General features: G+C 38.2%; 4 protein-coding genes across 7 annotated transcripts; 2 read left to right on the forward strand and 2 right to left on the reverse strand.

Moving 5' to 3' along the window:
* Positions 1-2,160: 2,160 nt before the first annotated feature.
* Positions 2,161-4,062, forward strand: LOC112778904 (uncharacterized). Its single transcript, XM_025823173.1, has 5 exons — positions 2,161-2,634; positions 2,731-3,049; positions 3,166-3,324; positions 3,405-3,832; positions 3,874-4,062. Exons 1-5 carry the CDS (start codon positions 2,161-2,163, stop codon positions 4,060-4,062), a joined length of 1,569 nt encoding a protein of 522 aa, XP_025678958.1.
* Positions 4,063-4,331: 269 nt separating this feature from the next.
* On the reverse strand, positions 4,332-5,244 carry LOC140182486 (uncharacterized). The gene is made up of 2 exons (XM_072228963.1): positions 4,813-5,244; positions 4,332-4,734 (listed from the first exon to the last, which is right to left on the reverse strand). Exons 1-2 carry the CDS (start codon positions 5,047-5,049, stop codon positions 4,435-4,437), a joined length of 537 nt encoding a protein of 178 aa, XP_072085064.1. The 5' UTR covers positions 5,050-5,244; the 3' UTR covers positions 4,332-4,434.
* A 200-nt stretch (positions 5,245-5,444) lies between these two features.
* LOC112775421 (uncharacterized) lies at positions 5,445-10,624 on the reverse strand. Of its 3 annotated transcripts, none has more exons than XM_025819015.3 (7): positions 10,362-10,624; positions 10,201-10,268; positions 9,950-10,070; positions 9,342-9,772; positions 8,680-8,771; positions 8,460-8,593; positions 5,445-7,446 (listed from the first exon to the last, which is right to left on the reverse strand). In XM_025819015.3, the coding sequence occupies exons 2-7, from the start codon at positions 10,239-10,241 to the stop codon at positions 5,743-5,745; spliced, it is 2,523 nt and encodes an 840-aa protein (XP_025674800.1). In that variant the 5' UTR covers positions 10,242-10,268; positions 10,362-10,624; the 3' UTR covers positions 5,445-5,742. The 3 variants fall into 3 exon arrangements, with proteins under 3 accessions (XP_025674800.1, XP_072085062.1, XP_025674801.1); XM_072228961.1 differs by having other exon boundaries at positions 9,950-10,013; positions 10,362-10,499; XM_025819016.3 differs by lacking the exon at positions 9,950-10,070 and having other exon boundaries at positions 10,362-10,499.
* Positions 10,625-10,763: 139 nt separating this feature from the next.
* LOC112775422 (protein GLUTELIN PRECURSOR ACCUMULATION 3) lies at positions 10,764-15,397 on the forward strand. 2 transcript variants are annotated; one of them, XM_025819017.3, is made up of 15 exons: positions 10,764-10,904; positions 10,987-11,084; positions 11,181-11,322; positions 11,411-11,439; positions 11,564-11,660; positions 11,743-11,798; positions 11,920-12,027; positions 12,195-12,251; positions 12,646-12,737; positions 13,004-13,088; positions 13,393-13,545; positions 14,086-14,186; positions 14,449-14,726; positions 14,850-14,931; positions 15,180-15,397. In XM_025819017.3, the coding sequence occupies exons 1-15, from the start codon at positions 10,843-10,845 to the stop codon at positions 15,249-15,251; spliced, it is 1,512 nt and encodes a 503-aa protein (XP_025674802.1). In that variant the 5' UTR covers positions 10,764-10,842; the 3' UTR covers positions 15,252-15,397. The 2 variants fall into 2 exon arrangements, with proteins under 2 accessions (XP_025674802.1, XP_025674803.1); XM_025819018.3 differs by lacking the exon at positions 11,411-11,439.
* The last annotated feature ends 9,180 nt before the right edge of the window (positions 15,398-24,577 follow it).

Consider the following 24,577-nt stretch of genomic DNA (forward strand, 5'->3'; position numbering starts at 1 on the left):
AGCCCCTGATCATTTCGCAGAATGATAAAGCAATCCCTGATAAATATTGTAATCCAGTTCGGTCCCTGTCCCATGCCTCCGTCACACAAGCCGGTCCTTGAGGGTGAATCTCTGGCTAGAATGAACGGAAAACGCTGAGCTGGCACGGTGAGCGTGTGTGAGCTGGCTGACGTGGACGATCGCTACATACGTGGAGTACTAAAATGGTTAGGGGGTTAGTTGTCCGAGTCCACGTCAACATAAAACGTGGTCGTTATGATGGGAGGTGCCAAAAATGTTTAATTCATAGTGTGCCATTCCATAAAAACCCTTCATTTACGCTTCAGAATTACCAGTAAACCCTAGGAGAGAACGTTTTTCACCTTCGTGACCATTGTTAACCTTGGGGAGTTAGAGAGTCGTGTTGACGTTGTTACTGGGGTGGGCATTGACGAAGCTGACGTCGTTGTCGTTAACGGAGTAGGTTGACGGTGCACTGACGGCGATTGGAGGAGTTGACTGACGGTGCTTGTGACAGTCTAAGTAAGCCCCTTTCTCCGTGGACCTCATTGTTTCTTCTGCTTTATGTGGTCCTATTAACTCACTCTGACACACCACCATTGAGCTTTACAACTCAGTTGCCCTGAATAAAGAAAACATGAAACTTGATTAAGAAATGTCCAACGTGATTAATCAGGGTTGATTATGTACTATTTTAAGCACACATTAGAGAAAGTTAGAAATAGATTCCACTAGTTTTGACTGTTGTGAATTTAGGAAAAAATGATTCTGAGATTGTTATGCATGTTTATTTTTTTGCAGATGTCTGAATATTTAATTACTCCGGTGTTTCACCATGGGGGGAGATTTCAGAATGATTCTGAGGGAGGTCTGTGCTACAGGCATGGGAAAGTGAAGAGGTTTCTCCCGTTGGACCTGGATTATGTCAACTTTTTTGACCTGGTGACATTGTTTAAGGAGTTGGGATATATAGGGTATAAAGAGATGTTTTGGCTAGACATGAGAGCACCCAACATGGAGGTTGGTCTTCATGCTATGAAGGGGGATATGGAGATTAACCAGATGAGGGAAAATAAGCTTATGAACAGGGACACTGATGAATTGCATATTTATTTTGAACACGAAGTGGATGTGGCTGAAGTAATGGAGGATGGTGTGGACCTTGGTACTGTTGTGGTGAGTTCATCATCGTCGTCCTCCGATGATGGATATGAGACAACAGAGGATGAGCCTTATAAGCCTCCTCCTCCTGGGTATGAGACAGATGACAGCAGCAGTGAAGAAGGGGTAAGAGCAAATAAAAAAAAGAGGGTGCCAAAGAAATCATTGTCAGGTAAGAGAAAAATGGATGAAGAGGCTGGTGGTTATGAGACAGATGACAAGGGTAGTGATGAGGAACTTAGGACCACAGATGGTGAAGGGAGAAAAGGAGGCTCAGCTAAGAAGTAGGTTGGGGGTAATAAGGCTTCTTCATCTGCTAAGAAAAAGACATCTAAAAAGTATTCAGGTGTGAGAAGAAGACATATACTTAGGGATGTGCTGCATGATGGATCAATGGAAGGCCATAATTCTGGGCCTGGGCCCAATGTTGGGGGCCCAAGAAGAGGTCAGAAACCAACCCCTGTAGGAGGGACAGAGGGTACTGACAAAAATAACCTGGGGGAAGGGTTTCATCAGTCTGGCTCGGTTCTTACTAATGTGGAGATGGATAGTTATTATGAAAAGCCATATGAGTATGAGAGTGAGGCCTTCAACAGTCCAATCTCTTCAGAGGACGAGGATAAGACAGCGTATGATCCATTTGATGAAGATTCTGAATATGGTGAGGTTGAATTCAAGGTTGGACAGTTGTTTCCAACGCTTGAGATTTTCAAAAAGGCACTAAAAGACTACTTCGTGCATGAGGGGAAGGACGTGTTATACATTAAGAACGAGAAGCATAGAGTGAGGGCAGCATGTGCAGCTGATAAATGTCCTTGGTTGATTTATATTTCTTGGAATTCTGCTAGTAGATGCTTCTAGGTGAAGACCTTAATTGATGAGCATTCTTGTGCTCGGGACTATGGTAGTAACATGGCTGACCGTCAATGGGTGGCGTCTAAGCTTATTAAAAAACTTCTCATTCAACCCGACATGAAGCCAAGACATGCAACGTAGCATATGATAGAAGAATACAACATCCAGCTGAACCCAAGAATGATTGCTAGGGCCCTTAAAGTTGCTAGGAAAGTTGTTATTGGTAATGCAAGGGACCAATATGGAAAAGTGCGTGATTATCTGAATGAACTGCATAGGAGTAATCCGGGCACAACAGCATTAGTGGAGACAATTCCCCAGCCAGTTTCTTTTCCACTTTTTGATAAGTTGTATGTAAGTCTGAATGCATCTAAGAAGGGGTTTGAAGAGGGTTGCAGACCTCTAATCGGCTTAGACGGATGCTTTCTGAAAGGGTACTATGGCGGCCAGCTCTTAAGTGCGGTTGGGCAAGATGCCAATAACCACTTCTTCATCATTGCATTTGCAGTTGTCGCTAACGAATACAGAGACACATGGAAATGGTTCTTGACACTCTTACAGGAGGACTTGGGAGAAGTGACACAGTTTGGCTGGAATTTCATTTCGGACCAGCAAAAGGTAACATGTGTATATTAAGTATGTTAATTTTAGTGTTGAACTATGTTGATGGTTGGTTCTCATTTGTTTATTAATTTGTGTGTATGATGCTTGAAGGGTTTGGAGCTGGCTATAAAAGAAGTTATGCCTAATGCACACCACAGGAACTATGTGCTTCATATTTGGAAGAATTTTATAAAGCATTTCAAGGATCAGCAAACAAAGAATCTGGTATGGGAATGTGCACGATGCACCACTTTCCAGGAGTTCAACACTGCAATGGAAAAAATGAAGAAAGTTAACACTGGAGCTTGGGAGTATCTTCAAAGGTTTGAGCCTGCAGTGTGGACTAAGGCTTACTTCAGCCATGGTCCTAAAGTTGACAACATCACAAACAACATGTGCGAGGTATGGAATGCGAAAATTGTCGAATACCGTGGGAAACCAATTCTTTCTATGTGTGAGGACTTACGTTGCTACCTGATGAGAAAAATGGCCACACATAAAAGAAAGTTGGAGGCTTGTTCTGGTGTATTGGCCCCTGTGCAACAGAAAAATTGGACGAAATTATTAAGCCTAGTGCCAATAAGTGGAGAGCAATTTGGGCCGGAGATAGCAACAAAGTTCTGTTTGAGGTGCATAGGGGAAACCACAAGGTGGGGGTAAATCTGCAGCAGAGAACATGTACCTGCAACGTATGGCAACTCACAGGTAAATCTATGTCCTAGCTCATTACCTTTTCGTCTTGTACACCTGATTATTGTCATAGTAAACCTTGTACTTTGCTTCAGGAATGCCTTGCAGGCATGCGGTAGTAGCCATGTACAAGATTGGCTTGAAGCCAGAGGATTTTGTACATAAATGGCTGACAATGGAGTCCATTAGGGCCACGTACAAACATTGCATCAACTCTGTGAACAGTGAGGAGTACTGGATTCCATCTACTGCAGTACCATGTGATCCTCCACCAATAAAGAGACCTGCACACCGCCCAAAAATGAAAAGAAAAGTGGATCCAGTTGAGAAAGAAATGCACCCAAACAAGGCAAAGAAGACTTTTGAAGTCACATGCAGTAAGTGTGGCGAAACTGGGCATTACTACAAGACCTGCAAAAATCAAGCTAAGGACCCAAACTGGACACCAATGACCAAGAAAGAGAGAAGGGCTGCTAAGTTGCAGATTGTAGTCACCAATGTCCCCAGCCAGAACACACCTCAGGTAACTTGGGGTTCGATATGTCATATGATAGACATGGTTAGGGTGTCAGGCCTTCTGCTCCACCAATGGAAAACCAATTTGCTCAATCACCAATGGGAATCAGGCCTTCTTTTCCACCAACACCAAACAGCATATCCACGGAGACAATGCAGGCAGCAAGTTCTGTGACTGCTTCAAGGCTTTTCAAGTTTATTCCAACTCCTGGGTTCATTCCACCAAGAAAGAAATAATCGATGCAGGGATATGACAAGCTCATTTCATATGTTTTGTGTGTTATTTTTGTGTTAATTTGGATTTGTTTAGGCCAGTTTAGACCCCAGGTGGAAAATTGAAATCTTATGTCTTATCTTTATTTTGTAAGGGGTTATATGCTGCCCCTGAATACTAGTTGCTACATTTTCAGAACCTTTTTTTTTGTGTTGCTTCTTTAGTGAATGAACCTATTATAATATATGAATTATGTTTACTTTTCGTAAGTCTATTCTCAGCTTCATATGTCCACAATAACAATAATAACATTAAACAACATCTGTGTTTGATTATCTCCAAATCAAATATCATAACTTCATAACAGTCTTAACATCAATGGTCATTGACATCCTCTAACTTAATGTCCTAACAATGTTTGCAACTATAACTCCACAGAAAAATGCAACAACTGTTGCACCCCTAAAACACCTATGCTCACTATGCACATGTTTGCATCTCTTAACTTGCAATTCTAAAGCATGTACTGTATGCTCCAACTCCCTCACTTTTCCACCAAGCATCTCAGCTGCAGCCACGTGCTGATCTTCGAGTTGCTTGCCACTATCAAAACCAAGCGATTTCGAGCCTTCAAAATCCAACAACGCCACGAAATCATCGAGCCATGCAAAGTATTTGCAGTGTGACCCTGAACTCTGCAGTATTGATAAATAATGGTAAGAACATGTTACCAGAGGCTACATCAAACGAACTTAATTAAAAATTCAAATCACCTTAAAATTGGGACATCCATAAAACAACCGATTAGGGTTAAGCTCCGTCGAAGATAGGAACAGAATTGCATGAGTTCCACAATAGCACCGCGGAGCATTGAACCTCTTCTTCTTCATCGTCTTCCGCGGTCCAACACTACCAGAAGAACCGGTAGTTGCACTTCTGCTTTCGTCGTTGACTACGTCTCTTCCAATTTCGTGAATGGACATTGAAGTGAGATCTCTCATGATGCTCATGGCGAATTAGGGTTCCACAAATTAGTCACAAAGAGGGGGACGAATACCCACAACGAATAAGAAGGCTCCTCCCATCAAAACGACCATGTTTTATGTTGACGTGGACTCAGACAACTAATCCCCTAACCATTTTAGTACTCTACGTATGCAGCGATCGTCCACGTCAACCAGCTCACACACGCTCACCGTGCCAGCTCAGCATTTTTCGTTCATTCTAGCCGGAGATTCACCCTCAAGGACCGGCTTGTGTGACGGAGGCATGGGACAGGGACCGAACTGGATTACAATATTTATCAGGGGTTGCTTTGTCATTCTGCGAAATGGTCAGGGGCCGGATTGGTAGTTCACTCATTTTACTAAACTAAAACAAAAAAACCTTATTTAAGCCCGCCATAAGATTATAAGTTTGTTTTCCGTCATAAATCAATCTCTTCCCACGCAACTGGATACAATACATAGAATCATTGCCAAGGAACATGAGAATAAAACAATCACTTTAACACCATTGGTGAAGCTGCTAGAAAACTAATAATGGAAATTATATATACATGTTTGCTCTTAAACTCACATCAATTAAAATGAGAAATCATATGCTCCAGGAATCCCAATCCCAACCCCAACCCCAATTTGCTTCTTGTATCGGATCTTGAAAGAGCATCACCAAATGGCATTGACATCAGTGTTGTTGCATCTTTAATAGATTGGAAAAATAGGAAAGCAAGGATAAACTTGTTTCGTAGAAGATAGTATGCCTCCATCACAGAAAGCATCATAGGGGTCCTTTCTAGAATTGAATCTTGACCCATTTAACAATTGTGGGTCGGCAAGAGATTGATCCACTCCAGTAAGGCTCCGAGTTTTGTTAAAATAACCAGTAGTTCTAGATATTCTTCTATCAAGGAAGAAGTTTGAATGAAGTCTGGAAGTCGAATCTTGAACATTAGAACCTGTCATTGTTTCATCAGGAAAATGTGTTGGTTGCCAGAAGAAACTGGAACTTCCGGCTGGGAAGTCTAATTTTTTCTCACTTTTGCTAACATAAGCCGAGGGTTTACATGCTTTGGTGAAGTATTCGGTCTCAACTAGTGGCAGACTATTATTGAGCTCTTGTAGGAATGTCTTAGCTTGTTTGAGTGATTCAAGTACACCACTGAACTTATGAGGTTGTTCATGACAAACTAATGCATTGAGGTCATCTTTTTTGTTTCTTGAGGTCTCTTTTTGGTGCAAACCACCATGAACATCAGTTAGGAAGTGATCTATTTGCTTGTAATCAGGGTAATGATAACCATATGGTTCTTGATTGTGCATATTTGAGGAATCATGATAGTCTTCTGTACTCTCATTTTGGTTCTCCTTCAGTTGGGAATGTGAATTTTCATGAGCAAAGAAATCAGAAACACTAAAAGTTCGGCTTCTTTGGTTGCTGTAACCTTTTGTTCCATCAACTGATGTTTGCATCTTTTCCTTGGCCTCGGCTCTTAATATTCCTTTAAAGAAGGAAAAGTCTGTGGGTTCTGCTTTATCTATTTGCTTGGAATCAGGGTAATGAAGACCATATGGCTCTTGAAGGTGCAAATCTGAAGACTGATAGTGGCAGTTTACCGAACTCTCATTTTGGCTCCTCTTTAGTTGAGAAGTTGAATTTTCTTGACCAAATAAATCAGAACTAAAAGTTTTGCTCTTTCGATTGTCATAAGAACCTTTTCCATCAAATGATTTTGGCATAATATCCTTCACACCAGCACCTAATAATTCTTCTAAGAAGAGAACGCGTGAGGGTTCTGCTTTATCTATTAGCTTTGAATCACGGTAATAATGACTATATGGTTCTTGACTGTGCCGATTTGAAGACTGATAGTGGCAGTTTACCGAACTCTCATTTTGGCTCCCCTTCAGTTGAGAAGTTGAATTTTCTTGACCAAATAATTCAGAACTAAAAGTTTTGCTCTTTTGATTGTCATAAGATCCTTTTCCATCAAATGATCTTGGCATAATATCCTTCACACCAGCAGCTATTAATTCTTCAAAGAAGAGAACACGTGAGGATTCTGCTTTATCTATTAGCTTGAAATCAGGGTAATAATGACTATATGGTTCTTGATTGTGCTGATTTGAAGAATGAGAATGGTAATTTTCTGGACTCTCACTTTGTTTTTCCTTTAGTTGAGAATGCAAATTTTCTTGACCAAGGAAATCATCAGAACTAAAAGTTTCGCTCCTTTGGTGGTTGTAACCTCTTGTCCCATCAAATGATTTTGGGACTCTTAAGGATCGTTCAAATAAGCAAATATCTATAGCTTCAGTGTCATCCTCTTGAGCATTTGAGTTAAGCTGAGCCTTGCTTTCATCTTTTTTCTCATACATATCATAATGATTCCTCCAGTTATATGAGCCCTGGATTTATGACCCGAAATGTAAACTTTAGATGAATGAATATAAATAGAATAGAAGAGCAACGGGAAGCCTACTTTGAATACAAAAGATCATTTAATATACAAAGCTAATTTAAAAAAAAAAAAAAAAAAAAAAAACATCATTTATAGATATAGCATACAACTTGAGCCATCAGGAGAATGTAATTATTACCTCAAAATCTTAATTAAAGTACATTTTACAGTATTTAACGAGCAACAATAACACTCATCTGATAAAAATTGAACTTCAATTAAGGGTTTTGTTAACTTTATCATTCACTACCTTATTAACTCCAACAAACACTGTGCATAAACCCTAATAAAAATACAACCTTAGAAAAGAAATTTAGGCAAGTGAACAACTTAAAAGTCAATTACACAAACTAATAATTTCCTAGCACCATATAAATATATTTTCACATTCTCCTAAGCAACAAATGATTGGTCTCACGAATTATATCACAGTCATCTTCCAAATCTCCATGCATGATTGCCCACTTCCATGATAGAAAAATTTGAGTAAGCAAGGAACAAAGTTATGCTATATGTTAAAGTTTATCAAATCTTTACCTATTGCCACGTGCCATCTGCCAATTCCATTTATAATAGTACCCTTAAACTTTAAAGCAGTATAAAATACAAATGATTTTTTTTATTTAAACAAATTAGAGCTTCACAATTATAGAATAGGGGCAGGTTGCTTTCTTCTGCACCCTACTAACTCCATATTTTAAGGAATCTCTGCCTCCAATACCTTGGTCATGCCAAAAAGAAGAAGATGCAAAACCTAGTATTGTCAATGGTTACTAAAAAAAGATAAGATCCTAAGAGAAGTCTAGCATGCTCAGTTTCAGCAATTTCTTTAACATTAAAATTGGATCAATGTATCCTCAAATAATATCTCAACTTCCCTACCAGTATCATATAGGCAACAACCAAACAAAAACATTTTGAAAAGAAATTAATACTATGATAAGTTAAGGTGAAGCATACTGATATGGCACAGTTATTCTCTCTAAATTTCTCTTCCAGATCAATTTGAGCTTTAGCCATTGCTTCATACTCGTCAATAGGTAGGCTCCGGTGTTCAAGTGCCTTCTCCATGTCCTTATCTCTTTCATATCCATCTGTTCCATGAATTTTGTTAGTTAAGCACGTCTCTGAATCATCATCCTCTTAATTTTATGACATATTATTGGCACATCAGTCCCACCTGAGCAATTTTGAAATCCTTCAAAATAGGGCACAACTTCATTTTCTTGGCAGTCAACCTCAACAGAAACGTATCCAGGGATTGATGCTGATCTGAGAAAGATAAAACTAATTATTAACTTCACGGGCAACCGAAAAGATAAATGTCCCAAGAGAAATATAAAAGTAATTACCCAACATCATAGCCAGCGTAGTCAAAGTTAAAATAGAATTGCAATTAAGAGCTTTCAGCCTTTGATGATTGTCTTTTCTATTATAATTATCCTTTTCTTTCTTCCAATTCAGCAGAAAAAGAATAAGTTATGAAAGTAGAAAAATATTTTCATCACAATTTGCTCTGATCAATAATATTAATATCAATATCACGTGCATAGTCATATTATCAGTCCCCATTCCACTTTACTATCACCATTGTTTAGTTTATTACTCTCACACTGTAAGTTAATATACACCCTATGTACTGAACTTCAATTACACACAACCTCCTGGATTAGACAAAAGAGATCAAACCAAATTCAACAACATAAAAATGTGAATTTAGCATTAGTTATCTTGCACAAAGGGAAAAAGAAAAAAAGGAACAATGTCATACTTATTAGTAGACCTGATAAATTAAATGGAAAGAGTGCAAATTTAATGAGAGTAAAACACTAATTGAATTACCTCGTTTTTTTATGTCTTATCTTGTGAAAAGACATTCCATGGTGATGATTCTTTGAAGAAGAACTGATAGATGACCAACTGGTTTCCCTTCTATGTTTGGGATTGTTGTACTTTTTTCGAGAATGAGAAGAATCATGATGTCCTTTCCAAGGGAAACTACCATATAGTGGTGAAGAATCCGTATCAGAACTAGACAGCGCTTCTGGTCCATTCTGTCTCCCTTTTGAGCTCAAAAACCTCTCACCATTGTTTCCAGAATCATTATTCACACCATATTCACATGGAGTATCACGGCCTGATTCAGATTCAAATTCATTAGATAAATCACTTAGTCCATGATTCTCCAAAATGGCAAGAACATCTGCCGTTGCTTTCTCAGCTATCTTCCTTTGCAGAGTCACCATCTTAACTTGTTCCTCTAATTCAATGACCTGATTGGTTTTATTTTGGATAGAAAAAGAAAATGCAATTGCAAGAGAAGGCTACATTAGAATCAAGGAGGCTGACGCCGAAAAAATGAAAAATCACAAAGCTAAAACCTAAAAGGATGAACCATGGAACAGCTCTTAAAGATTTGTAAAGAGAAGGTTGAGGAACCAAAAATATGCCTTTTTTTCCAGATCCTCAGCTCTCTGTCTAGCTCTTCTTGAGATGGACCGTTCGAAAAGCAACCTTCCCCGAAGAAATTCAATAGTTAATATAGTGGAATCCTCCATGAGGGAAGTTCTCCTAAGTTATGAACACATTTCTAATTAATATGGCTCAAAAGAAGATCCAATACAGAAGAACAAAACCAGCAACATTGAAAACAGCATAGTAAAACACTGGAAGCACCTTAAAATGGTGAAAATCGAATTACCTCCGATTAAGTGGATCCATCAAAGAGATTTGCACAACCATGAACAAGCTTCCAAGTTTGAAATTCAGCTGCTCATAAAAAAATAATAAAGGAATAATGAATAAGAATTCAACATACCAATGAAAGAGAAGCCAATTGTGCAAAAGAGAAAAGGAATGTACCTTTGAAAGGAGGAAAAGATGGTGTAGGCGAATGTAAGAAGGAGAAGAAAAAAAAAAAAAGAAAGAAAAGGAAAGTGGATGAAGAACCCTAGGTTATGCCATTCTAACCCTAGGTTAATAATGAATAAGAGTTGGTTGTTTGGGGCAGCATTTGATTTTGAAGTGGTAATCTCATTCTAACCAACTCCACCTTCGACCTCTCACGACGGAGGGAAGGGAGAGAGGTACACTACCGGATCTTGCTCTTGCCCCGATCGTCATCTATTTTCTTGCGGGAAACTCTATGGTGAGATAGTAAAATTTGTCAACACATGAGGATCTGACTTGGCACAGCTGTAATAGTGCCACGTGTCCCTCGCAACTTCTTCTAGATCAATCAGATCGTACAAGAGATTCATTCATACACTTTACTACTAAGTTCTAATTGGATTGCATCTTCAACAACTTCAATTCTTAAAACCCTTTCTTGATTGAATGAACCATGCATTACTGGGTTCGAGCCACCTCTTCTGATTTCGCTGGAACTCCTCCCCAACCTCGCAGGTAACAAACACAACACACATCTCTCTCTATTGATTTTTCGATGGATTAGGTTCAAGGAATTTTTTTTTTCTTTTTCTTTTAGTGGACACTCTGCTGTTAACATCGGCAAATCCAAGGTTGTAGTCTTCGGTGGTCTTGTCGATAAGAAGTTCCTCTCCGACATTGCTGTCTATGACACTGGTTCCCATCCTTTTTCTTTTTGTTTTGATTTTTTTTTAAACAGATGGTATTTTTGTTACTTTCAATAAAATTAAAGCTTGTTTTTGCTTTATTCAGAGGCCAAGCTATGGTTTACGCCAGAGTGCACAGGAAGTGGGTCAGATGATGGGCTTGTGGGTCCAAGCCCGCGGGCTTTCCATGTTGCTGTTGCCATTGATTGTCACATGTTCATCTTTGGTGGCCGTTCTGGGGGTAGAAGGTTTGTGATTTCAGTGACACACTCACTTTGCTTAGCTGCTCTAACTGCATGTGTGTATAATGTTTCTAATAAGCTCTGAATTCATCAGGTTAGGGGACTTTTGGGTATTGGATACTGGTATGACATCTTGTATAGTCTTTGAGTTGTGTTTCTATTATGAGAGTTGATGTGTTTTGGGTTAATGCTTTCATTTCATGGCATATTGACACTTGTGGAACAAATGATCTGATCCATGTTACAGATATATGGCAATGGTCTGAACTAACCAGTTTTGGTGACTTGCCTTCACCGCGAGATTTTGCTGCAGCTGCTGCTGTTGGAAACCGGAAAATTGTTATGTAAGGCCTATGGCATTTGATTTTTTCGCATTCTTTTTTCTCCTTAAAAGCCATGTAATTAGATGGATTTAATGTGATGCAGGTTTGGTGGATGGGATGGAAAAAAGTGGTTGTCTGATGTTTATGTCTTGGATACAAGTATATTCCTTTTTCCCAGGCTTTCCAAATATAAATTTTATGCACCAAAAGAAAATATTGTTATACTGTGGAAGAAAGTGGCAACATAATAACATTTTCTTATTCTCTTTTCCTGTTGTAGTATCGCTTGAGTGGATGGAGCTCTCAGTTTCTGGAACATTGCCACACCCTAGATGTGGCCACAGTGCTACCATGGTTGAAAAAAGGCTGCTTGTTTATGGTGGCAGAGGTTAAGTGGCATAGTTCTCCTCTATTAAATATTGATTTTCTTTGATGTTGAATTTTAAGGAATTTAGCCCTGTTATTCAAATTAAAGAAGAAAATATAGGAGCCTGTGTAAGTGTTTTGTGTATGAAGTTATTAGCTGAAATACGTTCCCAACCCTTACTTTAACAGGAGGAGGTGGACCGATCATGGGTGATTTATGGGCCTTAAAGGGCCTTATTGAAGAAGGTGTGTATTTTCACCATCATTATCTCGTGTCGTTCTCTGCAGGTCATCATATCTGATTATCTGTTTCTATTCAAATGAATAGTGATTAAATGGTGTTGTAATGTATTTTAATTCTCATCGGTTCTTCCATAGATTGTACTCCCTTTGATTCATAACAACTATTGCTTAACCAAGATACCTTGATTTATGTATGTACCAAATTGGTCGAGCCATAGTTATGAAACAGATGGGGTACTTTGTTTGAACTTTGAAGCAAATCCTATGGTTCCTCAAGTCGCACCTTCCTTCTCTAATCATGATACAGTTTCTCATTCTAAAAGAAATATTTAGTTCTAGGTGTCTTCTTATTCAGTTCGGTTATTTACTTATAGTTTGTATATGTTGTGGAGGGAAGAAAATGAAGCTCCTGGGTGGACTCAATTAAAGCTTCCGGGTCAAGCTCCTTCTCCTCGTTGTGGCCATACTGTTGTCTCTGGAGGACACTATGTAATCATATCAGCACAATCCTTCTTGTTCTATTACAGCACAATACTTGTTAACTTCCAATGAAGCTTTTCTGATTAGAAAGAGTTTAAATTCATTGTCTGCAATTACAAAGATTAAATAATGATAGTATTATGTTGCTATCATCATATTGTTTCTGATGCAGTTCCAATTCCCCCATTCTCCCATTGGGGATTTAACTCTTTATTTGTTCCATATGAGTGATAGTTTCACCTCATTTATTTATTTTGTTGGAATTGATTTTGCAGTTATTGATGTTTGGAGGGCATGGGACTGGTGGATGGTTGAGTCGCTACGACATCTATTATAATGATTGCATTATTTTAGACAGAGGTGAGAAGTTTTCTATCTATATGTGGCATTAAGACTTATTATATTGTGTGCCTCTATTAATGTGTTCTATACTTCTATTTAAATCCAACTAGTTAATAATCTCTGGCATCATCCTTCCTTTTGATGTTAGCTTTCTGAATCTCCATGTTGATCTGTTGCCTGTTGCAGACTTGTATACATTACTACTGATGCTGCATGATTAACATTTATGTTCTGGTTGAAGAAATTTGTTTTCTATTTTTGATTTTAGATTGACTTAGTTGTTGGGTTAGGTTAATTTTTTTTGCTATGCTGTTGCTTATAGTTTCGGCACAATGGAAGCGGCTACCCATTGGCAATGAACCCCCTCCTGCACGAGCATACCACTCTATGACAGTAATTGGTTCGCGGTATCTTCTAATAGGTGGCTTTGATGGAAAATCAACATATGGTGATCCATGGTGGTTGGTCCCTCAAGGTTTTCAATAGCTAATTTATTATTTGGTTTAATTGTTGAATTCTCATTTTTGAATCCATATATTTTGACTGATAAAGTATGCAAATGAAGTTAACTGATTAACTGTTTTTTATTTGGCACTGATTTCAACTGATGCAAGATTTCATCTCTCTCTCTCTCTCTCCCTCTGAGACAGAAATACTCTAATATTGGATTTTTTTTTCTTGTTTGTTTTGTGCTTTGAAATCTACATATAAACGGTCTCTCTGTAGACATGATACATGACAGAGCACAATGGCGTCGTTTGATTCATATAGCCGACCCCGCTTAGTGGGACAAGGCTTTGTTGTTGTTGTTGTTGTTGTTGTTGTTTTGTGCTTTGAAACACCCAATTGAAAGTGATCTTTTAGTCAATGCTCTTTTTTGATTGGGAATATTTTCTTAGATGCAGAAATATTTCAAGATTATACAAGTTTTAAAAGAACTGAACACTAAACAGTCAGAGGCTCTAAAGTCAAACCACATCCTAATTTCCTTTTGCTTCTGTTTCATCTTCTTCAGATGACCCAATTGCGAAGAGATTAACTGCATCTCCACCTAGAAATATTCCTGAAAGTAGGGATGCTGCATCACTGAATGATGATTTTCAAAATCAGTTCAAGGTATTCGTAAATGTGTTGCGAGTTGTGAAAGCACCCTTCATTTCTCTGATCTAGATTTTGGGAAAAGTGTTTACACCTTCAATATTTCTTTTTCTGTGTAGCCCATGATTATTATGACTTTGATGTTAATCTTTAAAATCTTGAATTTCACCTTTTAGTTCTGTTGTAAATTTTGAACACTTACACTATATGTTTTTTTTTTTCAGTCATCTTTACGGATTCATCGTTATGTCTTTAGATTAATTGACTGCTGATATGCCAGGAAAGCCAGGTGGAGAAATTTCCTTTCGCAGAATTGCAAAGAAGATTGCAAATATCAGTTCCAGTGTCCAATTCTAGGCTTCCAATTGTAAGTGAATTGGAAGATAAAGAGCTTCTTGAAGTAGCATCAAGATTTATTGGAGGAAGAATTTCTACAAGTGACAAGGCAATCGAAGCACTTCGTGAGCACTGGAAGAAGTCTGATCCGAATTTAGTTAAACTCAAGGAGCTTGGACCACTTCTTCGCGATTACCAACGTCTAATTTACCGGCACTATCTGTAAGAACTATATCTTTAAAAATTCTTTCTTTTTCTATCTTGCCTTTTAATTTTTACAAGGCTTTGTTCTGCCTTTTGAACTTGACTGATGAATATTTGTTTTTGTTGTGTCTGTAACTTCAGAGAAAGAAGTGCATCTGATGCAGATCCGGAAATTGGTGAAAAAGTGATGCATCAATTTTACCATGTCAAAAATGTTTCTCAGGTGAGGTCTGCTTTTTGAGGTTTCATGTTATGTATATCAACTCAAATGTTCTTTTCTTTCTTATGGATATTATGGCTTCTCATTTTGAACTAACAAGAATTATGCACCTAAGACACTTCATTATATTTTCTTTCCCATTTGTCTAGTGTGCACCAATAATAATAAGTGCAAGTTACCCTTAGTAATATCACAATTTATCTATACCCCTTTTTCCCTCTCATTGATTCCCCCCTTTGATCCTATTGCAGTTGCACATGGATGATGTTCCAAAACTATTGGCAGAGTACAAACTGCTACCTGTGATGAGCATTGACAAATAGATAGTCCCACTGAATTAATGGTATCTCATTATGTATATCAACATATGCTTGATGATTTTGTAACTGTCTCCTTGAAAACAAGGATCAACAGAGCACTGTTATGAATATGTTCTAATTTATAAGAAATGCAGAACTCTGTTCCCAGATCTTCCTGAATTACTATATACTTTTTCATATATTTTGCAAATTTGCAAATTTTGGTTATCTAGCATATATTCATAGGCGCCATTTGTGAAATATGATTATAATAAAAGAATAAACTACCATTTTTATGGATTTTTTATTTTAATAAATAAAATAAATGTATTAATTACCGAATTGTATTAATTACCGAATTAAATAATTTCAAAAGTTATTACCGAAATCCGTCACCTGGTCATATTTCGTTTACACAGTTAAGGTCTCGGAGATATTTATCTTTCCGGATCAATACTTCTTACTAACTATTTTAACAATGAATGATTCATTCTATGACAAACTGTAAGTGATTAAACTCTAATTTCTTAGTAATTTAATCTTCTTTGATCTTACTAAAATGCCACAGACAAGGTCAATTGTTTCAGATCAGAGGGTGAAGTTCAGGAAACTAGTTTAGCACCACAAAAACCTCAATTACCCAAAGCTAACCTGATTATATGTCACGTATCTTAATTAGTCCAGGTAATTCGCAGTTTAGGAGGAGTATTTTCAAGCTGTTGTTCAGGCGACCTTAACCATATAAAAAAAGGGGTCATACTTCCGTTCCACCCAATTTCATTAGATTAAGAACGAAAACACACCTTAGAATTGAATCAAACATATATTAAAATAGAGAAGTAATAATATTAATCTATAGAAATAAACAAAGCTCCTAACCTTAACCAGGAGGTTTAGTTGCTCATAATTTTACAAAAAAAACAGAGTTCTGAAAAGTATGGAAGAAGATTTGATGTTCTCAAACCTAATGGATCTTCTCCTATAAATACTAAAAATAACAATAAATGCTAAACCTAAAAGATATTATTTTAAATTAAAAATTACAAAAATAAGAAAAGATAAACCTAAGAGGTGCTAAATCCACTTTGGAGGCCCAATAGTATATGAAACAGACAGCAGCTTGGCGTTCAACGCCAGGTTTAGGCATTGAACGCCCAAGGAGGAGTTGCACTTCTGCTTTCTTGCCCCCTTGTTGGCGTTGAACGCCAGTTTGGGCGTTCAGCGCCCAAGGGGGGCTGGCAGCTTTTTCGTCACTTACTTTCAGATTTCTCTTAACTACTTCAAATTTCACCTAAAATCATAAAAACACAAGAAAAACTCAAAGTAACATCCAAAGGTAAATTTTACACTAAAACATAATAAAACTTAATAAAATCTAGCTAAAAACAATATGAAAACAACTAGAAAAAGGGTATAAGATGCTCACGCATCAGTATATAGCTATGGTTAAGGTAGTAGTGAAGAAGTAGAATATAACTTTGTGTATGTAGCTATGGTTAGGGTAGTAGTGAAGAAGTAGAATATAGCTTGTATAGTTAGTATGCAATAGGTAACTGGTAGAATTTTAGAACTCTCTTTTATTTCACTTGTCTTAGGCTGTTAGTACATAATTATTAGTTTGGAACGCCATCTGATTTAGTTATTTTATCCATTTTAATTTAATAATTAGAATAACATATATTAAAACTTACAGAATAAGATTTTTCTAAAAAATATGCAACTAAATATGTAATTACGTTGTTATTTATAAAATCTATAATTTATAAAGAAGTATCTATTTAGGTTTAATATTGTTTTTTTGAAAATATCTAATAAGAAAATAAAAACATGGTAGGAACCGAAAAAAAAAATATAGACACTTATTCAAAAAATTAGTGACATTGTACAAGGTACGTTAAACCTAAAAGAACCAATAAAAATTTTAAAATTACTTATTGATAATTGTGAACATATTTTTTTCTTCAGAGACCTCGCCTTCTACTGTCCCGACGAGTGGGTCACACCCTTCTTCCACCGGACGCCATTGTCCCTTATCTGAGGGAGGCCGAATTTGGAGACATGGTGCCTCTCAGGGACTTCACATTTGACAATACCCTGATTACAGCATTTGTGGAGCAATGGCGTCCAGAGACGCACACGTTTCATCTCCCGTGGGGTGAGATTACTATCACCATGTAGGACGTTGCGTACCATCTAGGGTTACGCGCCCACGGGGACCTGTTGGGGGTGCTTCCGTGACTTTGATAGGTGGTACTACACGGAACAAAAGAAGATATGAAATGAATGTGGAGAATCCTAAGGGTTAGACATCCTTTTATAGTTGCTGGAAAATTGTTTACATGTATCTCGTTTATACTGTGAACGAGATGAATTTATACGTATCTCATTTACAGTGTGAACGGGATATACATGTATGACATTTACGTGTCATATCTCGTTTATACACTATAAACGAGATACGTGTAAATTCATCTCGGTCACAGTGTAAATGAGATATGACCAGGTAACGGATTTCAGTAATAACTTTTGAAATTATTTAATTCGGTAATTAATACATTTATTTTATTTATTAAAATAAAAAATATTCATTTCTACCCACAAAAATTTTAAACGCTTGAGAAAATCTACCACGAAAAAAAGAAATTAAAGTTATAACCAAGAAAGAAACAAAATTATCTAAATACTAACAAATCACCTAAAACCCCTAATTACCCTTTTCCTAACCGTACTCCCCAAACACTAGCACCCCTCCCTTTATTCTTTTCATAGATTTCACCACCTCCTTCACCAACACTACCACCACCAAGTTAGTAACATCTTTGCGTTCTTTGTCTACATCAGCAACAATTTGCAGCTCCTTGAGAAGAAGACTTTGGTGGAGACATTATTCAGATCTAGTGGCATGATGAACCGCAAGGGAAAACAGCCGACGATGCATGACAGCTGCGGTGATGTAGGGAATGGCGCTAATTTCGTCTAAGATGGAGGCCGCGAAGCTCTTCCTCACGGTGGACCTCGAGAGGGTAAAGAGGAGCTACTGCGACGGAGAAGACAAGAAGGTTGGCGGGAGGCACGGAGGTTGGACCTTCGATGTCTCTGAATTGGTGGCTGGCAGTTGGTCCTTCACAACGAATTCAGTTGCAGGGGAGATCTTCTCTCCAACTCCTTCTCCCACCATACATCCCTCTTCTTTACCTTCTTTCCTCCACCTCTGTGTTTGTCTTCTATATCTCCATTAGAGACAATTTTACTTCTTCTTTCTTTGCATGCTCTCTTTCTTTATTTTGGTATTTTCTCTTTAAAAAAAAATTAAAAACATAAAATTGAATGTTATTGCATTTGTTATTGTTGAATGATTAGATGCTAGTGATGGTAGGATTGTACCACTGCAGTTAGAAGATGAAGAGGGTAAAGGTATTAGTGATAGTAAAAAGATAGAATTATGGGACTGAGAATTTGGCGGTGTAGTGAGGGGTGGTTGGAATTGACGGAGGCAAACAAAGATGAGGGTGATGGGTGGTGGTTGCCAGAAAAAGGGATAATAAATTGATGTTGAAGATTGAGAGAGAGAAGATGAGGGTAATAGTGATAGAGAGAAAGGTAATTTGAAAATTTTTTGGTAATTTTTGAAGTTTTGGATAATTTTATAGTAGGAAGCTAATTTTTTATGGGTATAATTTTAATTTCATTGTTTCATAAGTAAATTTGTTGTGTGTATAATTTTTATGGATAAAAATAATAATTTACTCATAATAAAATAGTGTCTCTTTCAAGAGAGAGAGAGAGAGAGAGAGAGAGAGAGTGTGTGTGTGTGTGTGTGGGAAACACAGGAAGGGGTAGAACGATAAGTCATGCTAAGGATCCTAGAGTTTGGAACCGAGAAGAGTATTGACGTTTGGAGAACGAGTCCTTCTCAATTTTCGTGGATAATCTCCCAATAGACATATCGAGGAGAGAATTGTTTCAGCTGTTTAGTTGGACTGGACGCATAAACGACATATACTTATCGAGAAAACAAAAGAATTGTGGTATATACATCTTTGCGTTTATACGATACACTACGAAAGGGGGCCTTGAAGGCTATAGCTGAGATGAATCATATGAGATTGAGAGGTAAGGTTGTCTTTGTGGGGGAAGCTAAATACATGAGAATGTCCGAGGTAAAAGACACGAATAGGATTCTTCCATAAGGTGACACTCGAATTGGTATGGTTCGTCAAACGCCAGAAGAAAGAGGAGAGACTCAAAAAATCATAGCCGCCTCCAACAAAGATTTGAAAAATGAGAAAACAGTTCAAGATCCACATGGCAATGGGTGGACGAAGAAGTTGGAAGTGACAGTGGTGAAAGAAAACTTGGACTGGTTGCAGAAAAGTCTAGTTGGGGGAATGACGAAGGCTATTGACTTCAGATCACTGAAGGAATCAATTGTGAAGAATTTTCTCAAGTTATTCAGGTGCGCGAAATGGGAGCATATAAAGCACTGTTGCCCTTTGACAGTATCTTGAATGCAAAAGAGGCTTACACCTTCAAAATGAATAGCCTACTGCAGTTGTTCCATAGTGTATGGAGGTGGGACGAGTCGGAAAGAAGTGAAACTCGGAGGGTGTGGTTAGAATGATTTGGGGTCCCATTACATGCATGGTTTGTGGATACTTTCAGGTTAATAGGAAGTCAATGGGGTGAGGTGGTTGGGTGTGATAATGTGACAGAATCGTGCATATTCTTTAGTATCGGCCGTGTACAAATTGATACCAGTGTGATGGATGTGATCAATGAATGGGTCCATATCATAATAGGCACTAGTGGCTTTGATGTATTGGTAAAAGAGGTGGGATGTGAAACATATGGAGGGAATGGCAAGGTGAAAATGATGAGGGATGACAAGGGAAGCTGTGAACCCCAGAGGAACATATCTACAAAGGTCTGTGATGATGTAGCTATAACGTCGCCAAGGCCAACAAATTTGACAGGCAGTGCAGATCAGGCAGCAGAAGTGGTTATCGAGGTGTTGCGAGAGGAGGTTGAAGATGATGCTAGATGGGTAAATTTAGAAACAATTTTGAATGAGTGGAGTTATGAAAATTTAAGACACAATCAATTGAAATTGATAACTTATCAATCTAATAATGGTGATATTGAAGGCTGGTGCACGAAATTGTGATCTCAGGCAACGGCGTCAAAAAGTCTGTACGCACGTCTTAATAAATTATTTTTCATTCACAACTTCGATACAACTAACCAGCAAGTGCACCGGGTCGTCCAAGTAATAAACCTTACGTGAGTAAGGGTCGATCCCACGGAGATTGTTGGTATGAAGCAAGCTATGGTCATCTTGTAAATCTCAGTCAGGCGGATAATAATTGATTATGGAGTTTTCGAAAATACTAATAAACAAATAGAAAAAAAGGATAGAAATACTTATGTATATCATTGGTGAGAATTTCAGATAAGCGTATAGAGATGCTTTCGTCCCTCTGAACTTCTGCTTTCCTGCTGTCTTCATCCAATCAGTCCTATTCCTTTCTATGGCTGGCTTTATGTAAGGACATCACCATTGTCAATGGCTACTTTTCATCCTCTCTGGAAAATGGTCCGATGCGCTGTCACTGCATGGCTAATCGTCTGGAGGCATCACCGTGGTCAATGGTTGCATCCTATCCTCTTGTGAAAATGGTCCAAATGCTCTGTCACAGCACAGCTAATCATCTGAGGTTCTCGATCATACTGGAATAGGATTCACCCTCCTTTTGCGTCTGTCATTATGCCCAGCACTCGCGAGTTTGAAGTTCGTCACAGTCATTCAATCCCAGAATCCTACTCGAAATACCACAGACAAGGTTTAGACTTTCCGGATTCTCATGAATGCCGCCATCAATCTAGCTTATACCACGAAGATTCTTATTAAGAGATCCAAGAGATAATCATTCAATCGAAGGTAGAACGGAAGTGGTTGTCAGGCATGCGTTCATAGGGAATGATGATGATTGTCACATTCATCACATTCATGTTGAAGTGCGAATGAATATCTTAGAATCGGAATAAGTTGAATTGAATAGAGAAACAGTAGTACTTGCATTAATTCATGAGGAACAGCAGAGCTCCACACCTTAATCTATGGAGTGTAGAAACTCTACCGTTAAAAATACATAAGTGAGAGGTCCAGGCATGGCCGAATGCCCAGCCCCCTAAACGTGATCAATAGTCTCCTAAGATGAACAATAGATTAAAACTGAGACCAAAGATTTCTAATACAATAGTAAAAAGTCCTATTTATACTAAACTAGTTACTAGGGTTTACAGAAGTAAGTAATTGATGCATAAATCCACTTCTGGGGCCCACTTGGTGTGTGCTTGGGCTGAGCTTGAATGTTACACATGCAGAGGCTCTTTCTGGAGTTGAACGCCAGGTTGTAACGTATTTCTGGCATTCAACTCTGGTTCGTGACGTGTTTCTGGCGTTTAACTCCAGACAGCAGCGTAGAACTGGTATTCAACGCCCTTTTGCGTCATCTAAACTCGGCCAAAGTATGGACTATTATATATTTCTGGAAATCCCTAGATGTCTACTTTCCAACGTGATTGGAAGCACGCCATTTTAAGTTCTGTAGCTCCAGAAAATCCACTTTGAGTGCAGGGAGGTCAGAATCCAACAGCATCAGCAGTCCTTCTTCTACCTCTGAATCTGATTTTTGCTCAAGTCCCTCAATTTTAGCCAGAAAATACCTGAAATCACAGAAAAACACACAAACTCATAGTAAAGTCAAAAAATGTGAATTTAACATAAAAACTAATGAAAACATCCCTAAAAGTAACTAGATCCTACTAAAAACATACTAAAAATAATGCCAAAAAGCGTATAAATTATCCGCTCATCACAACACCAAACTTAAATTGTTGCTTGTCCCCAAGCAACTGAAAATCAAATAGGATAAAAAGAAGAGAATATACTATAAATTCCAAACTATCAATGAAACATAGCTCCAATCAGATGAGCGGGACTTGTAGCTTTTTGCCTCTTGAATAGTTTTGGCATCTCACTTTATCCATTGAGGTTCAGAATGATTGGCATCTATAGGAACTCAGAGTTCAGATAGTGTTATTGATTCTCCTAGTTCAGTATGTTGATTCTTGAACACAGCTACTTTATGAGTCTTGGTCGTGGCCCTAAGCACTTTGTTTTCCAGTATTACCACCGGATACATAAATGCCACAGACACATAACTGGGTGAACCTTTTCAGATTGTGACTTAGCTTTGCTAAAGTCCCCAATTAGAGGTGTCCAGGGTTCTTAAGCACACTCTTTTTTTTTTTTTTTTGCTTTGGACCTTGACTTTAACCGCTCAGTCTCAAGTTTTCACTTGACACCTTCACACCACAAGCACATGGTTAGGGACAGCTTGGTTTAGCCGCTTAGGCCAGGATTTTATTCCTTTAGGCCCTCCTATCCACTGATGCTCAAAGCCTTGGGATCCTTTTTATTACCCTTGCCTTTTGGTTTTAAGGGCTATTGGCTTTTTGCTCTTGCCTTTTGGTTTTAAGAGCTTTTGGCTTTTTCTGCTTGCTTTTTCTTTCTATTTTTTTTTGCTTTTTTTTCCTGCAAGCTTTGTTCTTTGCTGCTTTTTCTTGCTTCAAGAATCATTTTTATGATTTTTTAGATTATCAAATAACATGTCTCCTTGTCATCATTCTTTCAAGAGCCAACATATTTAACATTCTTAAACAACAACTTCAAAAGACATATGCACTGTTCAAGCATTCATTCAGAAAACAAAAAGTATTGTCACCACATCAATATAATTAAACTAAGTTCAAGGATAAATTCGAAACTCATGTACTTCTTGTTCTTTTGAATTAAAACATTTTTTCATTTAAGAGGGGTGATGGATTCATAGGACATTCATAACTTTAAGACAAAGTTACTAAATACTAATGATCATGTAATAAGACAAACATAGATAAGCATTTAACATAAAGAAAACGAAAAACAGAGAATGTAAGAACAAGGAATGAATCCACCTCAGTGATGGTGGCGTGTTCTCCTTGAGGAACCAATGATGTCCTTGAACTCTTCTATGTCTCTTCCTTGTCTTTGTTGCTCCTCCCTCATTGCTTTTTGATCTTCTCTAATTTCATAGAGGATGATAGAGTGCTCTTGATGTTCCACCCTTAATTGTCCCATGTTGGAACTTAATTCTCCTAGGGAGGTGTTGATTTGCTCCCAAAAATTCTGTGGAGGAGAGTGCATCCCTTGAGGTATCTCAGGGGTTTCTTGATGATGAGCTTCTTCATGTGCCTGTTGAGATCCATGAATGTGCTCTCTTGTTTGCTCCATCCTTTTCTTAGTGATGGGCTTGTGAGATGAATCTTTCCATCTCCCATGGCTCAGAGGTGGAAGCAATTGTCTTCCCTTTCCTCTTTCTTGAGGTTTCTCTGGCCTTAGGTGCCATTAATGGTTATGGAAAAACAAAAAAGCTATGCTTTTACCACACCAAACTTAGAATGTTGCTCGTCCTCGAGCAAAAGAAGAAAGAATAGAAGAAGAAGAAGAAGAAAAAGAAGAATAAGATATGGAGGAGATGGAGGGATGTGTGTATTCGGCCATATGGGTGGGATTGGGTGGGAAAGAGATGTTGAATTTTGAAGGTAGGTGGGTGTATGGATGTGAGTGGTAAATGGAAAACAGAAGGGATGACCATGAATGGAGAGAGAGAAGGTGAGGTAGGTGGGGATCCTGTGAGGTCCACAGATCCTGAGGTGTGTAGGATTTACATCCCTGCACCAATTAGGCATGTAAAATGCCTTTGCATGCAATTCTGGCGTTTAAACGCCGAATTGATGCTTGTTCTGGGCGTTCAGCGCCCAGATGCTTGTTTTTAGCGTTCAGCGCCAGCTCTTCTTCACTGTGCATTTCTGGCGTCTGGACGCCAGGGTGCTGCTTGTTTCTGGCGTTGAACGCCAGACAGATGCTCCTTACTGGCGTTTAAACGCCAGTGAGATCCTCCTCCAGGGTGTGATTTTTCTTCTGCTGTTTTTGATTTCGTTTTCAATTTTTATATTTATTTTGTGACTCCACATGATCATGAACCTAATAAAACATTAAATAACAATAAAAATAAAATTAGATAAATAAAAATTGGGTTGCCTCCCAACAAGCGCTTCTTTAATGTCAATAGCTTGACAGTGGGATCTCATGGAGCCTCACAGATGTTCAGAGCATTGTTGAGACTCCCCAACACCAAACTTAGAGTTTGGATATGGGAGTTCAACACCAAACTTAAAGTTTGGTTGTGGCCTCCCAACACCAAACTTAGAGTTTGACTGTGGGGGCTCTGGTTGACTCTGTTTTG

This window comes from Arachis hypogaea, chromosome 19, assembly GCF_003086295.3.
Source record: "Arachis hypogaea cultivar Tifrunner chromosome 19, arahy.Tifrunner.gnm2.J5K5, whole genome shotgun sequence".
NCBI classification, from domain to species: domain Eukaryota; kingdom Viridiplantae; phylum Streptophyta; class Magnoliopsida; order Fabales; family Fabaceae; genus Arachis; species Arachis hypogaea.

Bases quoted from the DNA above. Each gene is read 5' to 3' on its own strand.
- LOC112775422 (XM_025819017.3), top strand. From the start codon at position 10,843: ATGCATTACTGGGTTCGAGCCACCTCTTCTGATTTCGCTGGAACTCCT. The intron at 13,089-13,392 runs GTGAGAAGTTTT...TGTTGCTTATAG, and splicing joins TTGCATTATTTTAGACAGAG to TTTCGGCACAATGGAAGCGG. The intron at 14,187-14,448 runs GTATTCGTAAAT...CTGATATGCCAG, and splicing joins ATTTTCAAAATCAGTTCAAG to GAAAGCCAGGTGGAGAAATT.
- LOC112775421 (XM_025819015.3), bottom strand. From the start codon at position 10,241: ATGGTTGTGCAAATCTCTTTGATGGATCCACTTAATCGGAG. The intron at 9,773-9,949 runs GCATATTTTTGG...AAAACCAATCAG, and splicing joins CTGAGGATCTGGAAAAAAAG to GTCATTGAATTAGAGGAACA. The intron at 8,772-9,341 runs GTAATTCAATTA...TATCTTTCTCAG, and splicing joins ATAAGACATAAAAAAACGAG to ATCAGCATCAATCCCTGGAT.
- LOC140182486 (XM_072228963.1), bottom strand. From the start codon at position 5,049: ATGAGCATCATGAGAGATCTCACTTCAATGTCCATTCACGAAATTGGA. The intron at 4,735-4,812 runs GTGATTTGAATT...TCAATACTGCAG, and splicing joins ATGGATGTCCCAATTTTAAG to AGTTCAGGGTCACACTGCAA.
- LOC112778904 (XM_025823173.1), top strand. From the start codon at position 2,161: ATGATAGAAGAATACAACATCCAGCTGAACCCAAGAATGATTGCTAGG. The intron at 2,635-2,730 runs GTAACATGTGTA...TGATGCTTGAAG, and splicing joins TCATTTCGGACCAGCAAAAG to GGTTTGGAGCTGGCTATAAA. The intron at 3,325-3,404 runs GTAAATCTATGT...ACTTTGCTTCAG, and splicing joins CAACGTATGGCAACTCACAG to GAATGCCTTGCAGGCATGCG.